The sequence below is a fragment of the Octodon degus genome, unplaced genomic scaffold (assembly GCF_000260255.1).
Source record: "Octodon degus isolate 3935 unplaced genomic scaffold, OctDeg1.0 scaffold00354, whole genome shotgun sequence".
Lineage (NCBI taxonomy): Eukaryota > Metazoa > Chordata > Mammalia > Rodentia > Octodontidae > Octodon > Octodon degus.
In genome coordinates, this window is record NW_004524930.1 from 48,541 (window position 1) to 60,742 (window position 12,202).

The 12,202-nt window shown below is 34.8% G+C and overlaps 2 protein-coding genes across 2 annotated transcripts; both read left to right on the top strand.

The window, feature by feature from the left end:
- Nucleotides 1-1,764: 1,764 nt before the first annotated feature.
- On the top strand, nucleotides 1,765-2,682 carry LOC101591921 (olfactory receptor 4A47-like). Its single transcript, XM_004648119.1, has one exon. It carries the CDS (start codon nucleotides 1,765-1,767, stop codon nucleotides 2,680-2,682), a length of 918 nt encoding a protein of 305 aa, XP_004648176.1.
- Nucleotides 2,683-9,475: 6,793 nt separating this feature from the next.
- On the top strand, nucleotides 9,476-10,393 carry LOC101587578 (olfactory receptor 4A47-like). The gene has a single exon (XM_012513188.1). It carries the CDS (start codon nucleotides 9,476-9,478, stop codon nucleotides 10,391-10,393), a length of 918 nt encoding a protein of 305 aa, XP_012368642.1.
- Nucleotides 10,394-12,202: the final 1,809 nt, after the last annotated feature.

The following is a 12,202-nucleotide window of genomic DNA, read 5'->3' on the forward strand; positions in this document are numbered from 1 at the left end:
AACCATTAAGCACACATCTGAGGTATAAATCATAAACTGACTGAATAGCACAATTATGCACCAGGTTTATTTCCATATTCTTCATGTTCATATAGACTCATACATTTATAAATGAATAGGTACATGGTATCTTTACATTTTTGTAAGAGTATCTTGTCATGTATAGTTTTGTCTATACATGTTCTTATTCACTAGTAATTTGTGGAAATTTCTCTAAGGGAGCTGGCATAATTTGTAATTAGCTCTTCAAAAGATGGTTTCTACTTTTAATAGATAGTGCAATCTTCAATGATTTCTTTATTGTCACCTTAAATTATAAACTTTAGAACTACTATTAAAACAGCACAAAAAATACTTTACAGGAGCTCACATTCTGAGGCATTAATTTTCATTAAGGAGATCACGAAGAATGCAATTGTAATGAATGGTATGTGGTTTTTTACTTCAGCAGAAATTCTCAAGTTGCGCTCCAACATTAGAAAATTTAAAGTGAAGAAAATACCCTTTTTGAATTTGACCAATCGGCTTTAAAGATCTATTACATTTCAAGTCTGATGTTATTGAAATGATATTTGCAAGTTTTCATTGTCATTTTTTCCCTAGAGGTGAATGGCAGCCACCTATGTCTATATGCCATGTAGATATACTTTTTATTTCATTGTCTGTTTCTATCATCTGCTCACTTTGTCATTGGTTTGTATTTTTTATTAATTTCTTTAAAACTTCTGTATATTTTAAATAGTAACTCTCTATATTCTCTAAGATGCAATTCCATTCTCCAAATCCTTTTTCTATTTATTTAGGGGATGAATCTCTAACTGCTAAGAAAGCAAATTAAAACAGCAATGTGAAAGCCTGGAGATTTTTTTTTTCTCTCTAGGTGACTGACTCTCCTTAGGCACACTACAGCCTTTGGACTGGCATCAAGTATGAAAAGGTCCTTTAAAGACATCTCCATATACAGCTTCTCTAACATCAGTGGAATGTCCATTTCTGACAAAATAAAACAAAGAAAAGATATAAATAAAAGACTTTTTTGTTGTGAAAAATATGTGTATATACAAGAGAGGATAGATACACAGCTACTTTCTCTTAATTCAAGGAGAAGAAAGGTTGGTACTAATGTCTTTTAGGCAAGGTATTGTGTCTGCATCTTGGCCTCTGCTTAACCACTATGAAGACAAGAATATGAAATGTATTAATTATCACAACTGTCCTACTAACCTGTTTTGAAACTGTTTCATTGCTATTTTATCTTTTTATCTCATTAAAGTCAATAAATAATTTAAAGATTAAAAAAACAACCAGGTGTTTCTTAGAAGAACATATTCACTGAAAATCTTTTTCTGTCACAGGAATGTAGAAAGACATCCCCCCATTATTACCTTGAAGTAAATATAAGGTATGTCTTGCTGGTTTTTACATTGTATATATTTGATCCTTACTTTGGCCTGTACAGTCAATTATATATTCAAGCATTGTACTTCCCTAATGGAAAGCTAGCTGAGACAGACTAAATTTTCTTTCATAAATAATCCTCTCCACATTTCCAATTCTTTATTTCTGAAAACATTCTTTACAATATAACACCTTACTTCCATCAAACTTCAATTATATGGTATCAGACAGGACTGGAATATAATAAATGATGGTGCCTATAACTGGAATGAGTAAATATATCATATTAAATTTCTGAAGTTTTGCTAATAATTACATTTACAGATAATTTTTTCCTGGGCAAAGAAAGAAAAAAGAATATAACAAATGGAACAAAGAAACAATGTGACAGACTTTGTGCTCCTGGGACTCACTCAGAGCCTCCAGGGTCAGAAAATATTATTTGTTCTGTTCTTGCTGATCTACATATTAACAATTACAGGAAACTTTCTCATTGTCCTGACTGTGTTACTCAGCCCAGCATTGGATGCCCCAATGTTCACCTTTCTTGGTTACTTATCATTTATGGATGCCATTTATACCACTACAATCACCCCAAAAATGATTAAAGACTTACTCTTTGAGAAAAGAATCATTTCCTTCAAAGATTGCATGACACAACTTTTCTTAGAGCACTTATTTGGAGGCGTTGACATAATACTTCTGGTTGTCATGGCCTATGACCGCTATGTGGCCATCTTTAAACCCTTGCACTATCTGACCATCATGAATCAAAAGCGCTGTGCTCTTCTGCTGCTCTTGACCTGGGTTGGGGGTCTTCTTCATGCTGCCCCACATGTTTTTTTTGTTTACAATCTTCCTTTCTGTGGCTCCAATGTCATTGACCACTTTTTCTGTGACATGTACCCCTTAATAAAACTTGCCTGCACAGACACCTATGTAGTTAGTCTCACTGTGCTGGCAGATGATGGGGTGATCTCTGTGGCCATCTTTACAATATTGCTAGTCTCCTATGGGGTCATTCTGCACTCTCTGAAGAACCTAAGTCAGGAAGGGAGGCGCAAGGCCTTATCCACCTGTGGCTCCCACATCATGGTTGTAGTCTTGTTCTTTGTTCCTTGCATTTTTATTTATGTACGACCACCTTGTATCTTACCCATAGATAAATCTATGGCTGTATTTTACACTGTTATCACCCCTATGTTGAATCCACTTATCTATACCTTAAGAAATGAAGAAATGAAAAGTGCCATGAGGAAGCTCTGGACTAGGAAACAAAATTAAGCTTGTTTCTCTTACGTTCAATGAAGAGTTGGTTCATCCAGGAAAGTCATGAATGATTACTTCAGTATGATGAAATTTCCATCAAGTCTGCTAACTGAATGACAGAAAAATGTATTATTGGATACCTTGTAGCAACCCACATGCATATTTTATACTATTAGAATTTGTGAAGAAAATATATTTTATTGAAATGTTTTAGGTGATACTATTAATTTATGTGCCATGACTAATGTCATAAATTTATTTTACTTGGGGGCAGGGAGATGGCGCAGTGGAATAAGTGCTTCCCTGGCAATCACAAGGGCCTGAGTTTAATCCCTGGTTCCACAAAAACAACAACAACAACAACAAAAAAAAAAAAACCTGAAAAAAATAAATAAATGAATAAATTTATTCTACTTCATGGGAGATTTTTCATGGTTATTACAAAGTGTTATTCTTTTTCATAATTATATTATAAAACCAAAGTACAAATAAAAATCAGAATGGAAAATAAATGTTAACAAATAGCCTGAGAAGTGATTATCAAACAGGAGAGTGATCGAGACTTGGAAGGAGGGATGCTTTAGTGGATGAAGATAAGAATGGCAACCCATCAATTTCACTCAAGAAATGTATGCACTATGTACAACAAACTCGAACTAATAAAGATTTTAAAAGCATAAAAAAGAAATATCTATTGTTTATGATACATTTTGCAAGAATAAAATCATTCATAAGTGTACATTTTATTCTGCTTTGTTTAATGTATTATTTTTATATTATTTTGTTTAATGTAGGCCTACAGGGTCTCACTATGTAGATCAGACTCGTGGTGATTCTCCTGTTTTCAGTCTCCCAAGTGCTGGGATTACAGGGGTGCACCACCGTGCCTGGTCTCAGTCACCATCAGTGCTGACATGGCACTCTGGGGATCGAACCCTGACCACGGTGCTTTGCCTAAGCAAGCGCTTTAATCCACTGAGCTATGTAGCCAATCTACTATATTTTATTCATTTTTAATTCCACAAAATAATAGTGCATCATATGCATATTTGAAAAGTCTATCATCTATGTGCAGTCTTAAATACATAATTTTGTAGTATTGCTCAGCATTTTATGCTTGAAGAAAACTTTTATTTTCATATAATTGGAAAGAACATATAGGTTGAAATGGAAGAAAACAGTACTAATGCTGACATTAAAATTATTCATTTTCCTTGGAATTTAACACTGATTTTTCAATAATTTTTCCAGTAGAATGTAATCCAATAGAGATATACAGATTGTCATTTTAAAATTCACATAGGTTGCTTAATTTAAAATACTTGGGGAGCATTCTGTCCAAAATTTGTCACCAATTTGTAGTGGAGTTCCTTGTTATAAATAGAACACATAGGATTTAAATTCCTTGACACATACAGTAGAATGTGTTGTGGTCAGTGTGCTGTGAATGAATACTTGCAGGTATAGAGGAAAGCCTCACATCTGTTTTCTCTTTTCAAAAATATTCAAATACACACTCTAATGATTAGAGTGTTTGAAACTGTAGTACACAGACATTTTTCATACATTTTAAGGAGGCTTTCTTCTCTATTTGAATCTTTTAAAAAACTTAATGAGAAAAATTAAAATAGCAATGAAACAATTTCAAAACAGCTTAGTAAGATAGTTACAATAATTAATTCATTGCATATTGTTGTCTTTGTAGTAGTTATTCATAGGACAAGATGCAGACATGATATCTCATCTAAAGAACATTAGTAAATCCTCTCTTTTTATTGAACTAAGAGAAAGTAGTTGTATATCTATCCTAAATATCTTGCATATACATATATTTTCCCTAAAAAATGGTCCTATATTTACATCCCGCTTTTGTCATGGTCTTAACCATCCAGCAGAAAAGTGCAACTATGAGGTATAAAAAGTAAAACCATGTTAATAAGCTGAACGTAAAAGGCTCAAATCAACAACTTTGGACAACTGCCAGTTGTGATGATGACCCACTACTATTATGGAAAATTGGACTATATTTGGCTATTCTGATTAATTCAACCACCTACAATATTTGTACTGGAATCAAGTATGAAAAAGTCCTTTAAAGACTTCTCCAAATCCAGCTTCTCTAACAGCAATGGAATACCCATCTCTGACAAAACAAAACAAAAAAGGGGGCTATTGAATCTTTTTTAATGACTTCTGAAATCATTTTTCCTCATCTCTGCTTGTCAACATAGATGCCAACTAAAAATTGTTAAACTATATAATTACCTAATTTGCTTACACTTCTATGTGATAAATTTTGAAAAATATTCTTTTATTAGTGTCTCTCATTGGTTCAAAAGGTTGAATCATAACACACTGTCTATAAATATACATATACCACTCATGTATTTGTATCATTTCCATGTCTCCTAGTACCCTTCCTTAAAACCACAGGCTATGATGTGTAATTAAAGAGTATTTCCATATTTTATTTCTTCTCATCCTGGCTTGTTTCCTATTGGAGACATGACCCCAAGTTGTTCCATTCTGCTCCTTCTCCAGGGGGTGTGTCTCTGGAAGCCTTGTTCTAGATTGTTATTCTTTTTCTGGTATCTCTGGAGGTGCAGAGTCTCCCTTCAGTCATGTCTGATGTCCCAGTGTGTTTAATTAAGGAATAAGTCACCCTTGAACATTCAGCAAGTAAAGGATTCAACCATGCATGCTGTGGCTGCAACACACATGAGCTGTGCCTAGACTTTGTACTTCTTCAGTAAGTGTTTGGCTATATGAGTATCCATTCAACTGTGCTCTTGGACATCAAAACTATAGACTCAAAGAATAACGGAAAAGGTGTTACTGGATGTTCTCCATTCTTCACACCCTCCCATAGCCAGTTGTCACATTTGAGGACAGGATGATATATATCTCTCTGGAATCAAAATATTTTAAAAGCTATTTTATTATTCTGCTCTTATTTCTTTGTTTGTTTGGGTTTTTGTGTATTTAGGACAGGTTCTGCAAGGTCTCACTAAACAGATTGGACTCACGGTGATTCTTGTTGTCAGCCTCCCAAGCACTGGGATTACAGGTGCGTACCACATACCCAGTCTGTCTCTGTCTCAGCGTGCCATGGGGGTGGGGCTGGCAGGGCATGCCAGAGATTAAACCCCTCTGAGCTATCTGCCCAGCCCAGCTTCTCTTATTTTCTGAAGCACAAATTGAAAATATTTGCCTAATAACACATGATGACTTTTTCCAATAATTGTACCTATTAAACATTAAATCGCTACTTAATATTGGTTCTTAGGCAAAATATTTCCAAATGTGAACTTTGGTTAGTTCTGGTTTATAATTCTAAAAAAAATCAGATTTCTCGATCTTATATAACATTCATGGCATTATATTTAGCAACTGCAGAAATTTAAGGAAGTAACATTTTTTCCATAAATCATACAAATGATCTTTTATGCTAGTGCATCAGGATTGCACTATTGAAACATTTTCCAGAGCAGGGATGCTGTATTTGGTACTTTGCTCTCTGTACTCCCATAGACAACATCTGTACCTGAAGCTGTTGTCATTTAAGACCAGGGGAAATCACAATTCCAGGCCCAGGACTGAAGGTAGTTCTGCTTATATTCAGGTAAATCTGTAGAGATACTTATGTATCATATCCTCTTAAATATGGCTTCTGTATGCCAGATGAGTAGATTTAAAACAATGTAGCTTATAACATTTTCAAATATCTACAGGAGTCTAATGCTCAGTTACACTATAGTGTCCTTCATCATTACTAGTCTATGGATAAACTGACTCCATTCTAACTCTTCTTAATATTTTAGTATTCTAAAAAACTAGAATAAATATGCCTCTGTAACATCAGTGGTTTTATCATTTAATTTTAAATATAAGTACTTGGAGATTTTGTGTTTTTCTTAATACTTTTATTGAGAAAAAAATAGTAATGAGACAGTTTCAAAACAGGTTAGTAGGATAGTTTCAATAATAAATACATTGCATATTGTTGTCTTAGTGATTGTTCATTGTGCAAGATGCAGACATGGTATTCTATCCACAAGCACTATTAGAATAAAGCTTTCTATTAATTGAATTAAGAGAATGTAGCTGTATATCTATCCTAACTATTTTGAATATACAAATACAAATGATCATTCACTAGTATCACCTTTTTTGGTTTAGTTTTGTCAGAGAAGGGTATTCCATTGTCATTTAAATATTGTAGGTGCATGACATCAGCAAAATATTTCAATATAGTCCAGTAGCCCATAATAGTAGTGGGTTTTCCTTAAGACTGGCAATGTCAGAAGTTGTTGACTTGAGTCATTTACTGCTCAGCCCATTAACATGGCTTTACTTTTTATACTTCTTTTTATACTTTTCTGCTGGATGGTTAAGACCAAGGTAAAACAAGACGTATGTAACAAGAATTGTAACTTTTGTATCTGACAAGATCAGTTAAATCCCCTCAGGATTTACCCTGAAACCCTGTACTGCAGTTTGTAGATCCTTTGTCAGTGTCAGCCATGAGGGTGAGCCACGACCATTGCTTATCCAATTTTCTCTCTGTGAAAGCCTGAGAGAATGTTTTCTCTCCATGTGACTCTCCTTAGGCACACTCTACATCATCGATTGCATTCCTCTATGGCTCCATAATCTCCTTGATCAGAAAATTTGGGACACAACAGAGTTACATGATGTTAGAATATAGATTCTCCTAAATCCTGAGTCTTCACTGACCTTCAAAGGCTAGGACCAAAATGCTGGCTGTCCTTGTATTCCTTCTTTTTTAAATAATTTTTGGTCTGTAAACTTAGGTTGTTAAAGATTTTGGTGTGCAGTTGTTTGTACGTGTCTTGATAGGACCAATAGAGTTATCCTCTAAATATTGTTTAGAATGTTAAGAAATAAAAGATAATACCATAAGTGTGGGAAATCAAAGAATGATATTAGAGAACAGACTGAAATAGTTAAAAAACAAAATTTTATATAAATTCTTAGAATTGCTGGATCAAGGAGGAAGAGGAATCAAATTGATCTTCAGGTTTAAAACAGGAAGAAGACTTTCTAAGAAGTGGTGAGAATTTGGATGAACTTCTCTAAGAAAGGAACATGGCTCAAATGATAGAATTCATCCACCATGCAACTATGCTGCCTAAATAGAACCACAAAGTTTTTAGTAGTGAATAGATGGGAATACTGATGATATAGAAACTGGTGGTGACAACTGGAAAAGCAGTGTCCTGAAAAGGATGAACATTACTGCATGATCAGAGAAAGGGGGTCTTATTCTTCAAAGATAATTCATATTTGTATAAAAATATTGGACTGAGTATTGAACAATGTGGCAAAAAATAAAAACAGATCGTACTGTTATTTTTATGATGATTTGTTCTTGAAGCTGAGCTGGGCTCTACTAACGTGTCATTTTGTTTGTTTCTGTTTCCCAACCTCCTTCACTTTCTTTTCTTCTCCTCTCCTCCCTCGTTTTCATTTCTTCTGCTGTCTTGCTTTTCAACTCTGATGCTCCTCCTGTCTTTTTAATGCTTCACACATTCCACTTGCTCCTTCCTGCACCAACACCACAGATGTAGATCGTGCTTTACTGAAGCATGTATACTTTCATAATCACAATGCACACCCACCCATACACGAATATTTACAATTATGAGTATATGGTCTTTAGTATCTGTTTTATAATACTATCATATTATACATACTATTAAGCAAGATTCTTTCTTCTCCAACTGTGATTGTGGAAATTTCTCCTAGAGTGCTTATTATGTAACTGTACTTATTTACATGGCTGTTTCATTTAACAGATTTAATATTCTATCAAGCCATGTCTCGTTTTAATATTTATTTTTATAATTTTTACTTTTTACTTTGTTATTAAAATACCACAAAATTATCATGTACAAATATTCTTAGAAACTAACTCTTTAATTTCCTTGCCATATTCCAAAGCATTTTATATCTGTGCTGAAAGGTACATGTATTTTCACATTACATAGAGATTGATAAATTATATTTCAAAAACTAATAAATTCGAAATGCCAGAAAATGTTCTTAAATATTTTTATTTGAACTATCTTTAAAGCTTTGTCACACTTAAACTGTGATGCTTATCAAAGGATATTGTTTTAATTCATCTATTTCTCAATGGATTTAGTATTCTACTATATGCATTTTCATCACTACCTGTACATTTTAAATTGCTTCTCTATAACCTTGGGTTGTATTAATTAATTTCTTCAGGTTTATTCTCTTCAGGTGTCATCTATACTTCCCTTTTCTAAAATGTAAATCATTTATCTAAATTAATTTTATGTAATGATTTATGTCACTGTTCCACATTGCTAAATTACTTGAAAGTCATCAAACATGTTAATTTTAGAAGCCTTTGAAATTGAAAATATTCTGCTATACCTATAAGTAGAAAATCATGTATATTTTGTTACCTTGTGACATACAGAAAGTAAGCTTTCGTTTCACTTTATACTAATTCATTCGTATTTTGATTTTTGAGAAACAAGTTGATTAAAAGTTAGTTTTATGAGATTCAATTTTCTTCCATGAAAAATTATTGTTCTGCATGTCTCTGACTACTTATTTCTCTTGTACATAGCCTGCAAGATCACTACAGTTATGAACATGTTTGCCATTTTCTTCACTATATCTTTCTGGTATATAATGAAAGATAATAGCGATAAAGGGGATGTAAAACAATTTATCTTAAATTTTCATGGACTCATTAGTAAAAATTATGTTTGTAGATCATTTCGTACTGAGCAGAGACACAAGGACACACATGGAACAAACGAACAATGTGACTGAGTTTGTGCTCTTGGGGCTCACTCAGAGTCTCCAGGGTCAGAAAATATTATTTGCTGTGTTCTTGCTAATCTACATGGTGACAATGGTAGGCAACCTACTCATTGTCCTGACTGTGGTGCTGAGCCCTGCCTTGGACGTCCCGATGTACTTCTTTCTTGGTTACTTATCACTTATGGATGCTGTTTATTCTAACACAATTACCCCGAAGATGATGATAGACTTACTCCATGTGAATAAAACAATTTCCTTCAAAGCTTGTATGACACAGCTTTTTGTAGAACACTTATTTGGTGGTGCTGAGATTTTGCTCCTGGTTGCCATGGCCTATGACCGCTATGTGGCCATTTGCAAGCCCCTGCATTATCTGACCATCATGAACCAACGTAGGTGTGTTCTACTATTGATATTGGCCTGGGCTGGGGGATTTTTGCATGCTTTACTGCACATCCTTTCTGTCTACAACCTTCCTTTCTGTGGCCCCAATGTGATTGACCACTTTGTCTGTGACATGTACCCCTTATTAAAGCTCGCCTGCACAGATACCTACTTTATTGGCCTCACAGTGGTGGCAAACGATGGTGTCATCTGTGTGGCCATCTTTACAACCTTGCTTATCTCTTATGGGGTCATTCTTCACTCCCTGAAGAACCTGAGTCAGGAAGGGAAGCTCAAGGCTTTGTCCACCTGTGGCTCCCACATCACAGTCGTTATTTTCTTCTTTGTCCCTTGCATTTTTCTGTATGTGAGACCTCCCTCTACCTTGCCCATTGATAAATCCTTGGCTGTCTTTTACACTGTAATTACACCTTTGTTGAACCCCCTCATCTATACTTTGAGAAACGCAGAGATGAAAAATGCCATGAAGAAACTTTGGACTGGAAATGGAAAATAAAGTGACAGAGAATCATATCACACTTTGCGTGATGAGATTTTCTTCTTCAAAAGTATTCAGAACTAATTATTTCTTTAAGCTAAACATTTTTCATGTTTAATAATGGCTTAATATAAAATATATAAAACTTACAATGTTAATGCTGTGACAATATATTTGGAAAACATTTTAGTATGAAATTGTTTTGTCAGGATTGTATTTGTATCACAATATTGTACATTAAATTTCTTAAAGAATTCTTCATGATGCATATACAAGTGTTCCATTCTTCTTAGAATAACTAATTCTTATGATTTGACTCTACTTTCCTCCAAAAGCCTCCTGCAGTCATGGGGACGCTTGTGAAGTTTGTGATTAATTCATGATCAAATGCTGGAGTATGGATCTGAGTGCTGCTGGGATTGTGGGTGTGAGTGCTACACCAATTGATAGCCTCAGCGTAATAGAATGAAGGGATAAAGGCTTGCTTTCTGTGCTGCTGCCTTTGTTCTTCTCTTTTCATTCTTGCAGTTTTGTTGTGTGCTACCAACATGAACTGCTGCCCTTTGCCATGTGCCACTCTGCCTGGGAACCATCTGATTATGGACTGGATCCTCCACAAACTGCAAGCTAAATAAGCCTTCAATTCCTCAGTTTTGGTTGTTGGGTATTTTTCCTGGAAACAAGAGAAAATCAACCAAAGTTCAAAATAATTTGTAAACAATAAAAAGGAAATAATTTTTAAACATCCAGTTTCTTTTATCACAGATTAAAAATATTAGTATAACATTCATATGGAAAATTATATATATGACACTTTCCATAAATTTTTCTTAATGATTCATCATTTTTTCCTTGAGTTCCACCTACACAGTATAAAGTTCTCACAAAGTACTTTAATAAATATATTGAGGCATAAGATAATCACTATTTTGAATGGAAGCCGTGGCTTGCTTTCTAACATAATAGTTTACATTCAGTCTTTAGGAATAGAAATATCCACTCAGGGTTTGTGGTCTGCAGGGGGACTGGCTGCTGCTGCTTCCCAAAAGCCTGAGCTGTTGGGGCCTGGGAGATGGCTCAGTAGAATTAGCCCTTCCCTGGCAAGCACAAGAGCCTGAGTTCAATATCCGGTTCAAAAAAAAAAAAAAAAAAAAAAAAAAGCCTGAGCGAACTGCTGCACTAGGCTGCGGGCGGTGCGGCTGGTGGCTGGTGGCACCTGGAGTGGCTCCACACACAGAAGTCGTGCATCCAGGAGGAGCTGAGCCATGGGGGCTTGGTCAGAGGTGGAACACGGCCAGCAGGGCCCACTCCAACCCCCCAAATTGGATGCCTTTCTGGCGCTGCTGAGCAAGGAGATGGTTGGCCTCCGCCAGTTGCACATAATTTTAATCATATTGCTTAGATATTGACCATTCTAAAGGAATGATACTTCATTTTTAATAAAATCATAAAAAGTTAAATGCACAGGAAAAGTTAATATATAATGATGCTATGCAGGAATATAAGTAAATGTCACTCTTCTTTCCAAGAGGAAGTTATCTGCATGCCTCAGGAGCAGAAGCTTTGTCTTGTGTATTGTTTTCATACAAATAAAGATGGTCCTATAGTCTTCCTATCCTTACTCTTTAGTTTAAAATATCTGATAGTGGCTCTGCTGCTTTTCATAATGTTCTTCAATATATGCTTAAGTGTTTATGTTCTAAAAGGGTCCAGGCTCTACATTTCATATAACAATTTCGCGTGAGCCTTAATCCTTTAACTACAAAAATACAACACAGACCCAGATAGTAGATAGCTGGCAGAAAAGATTTAGACAACATATGCTAT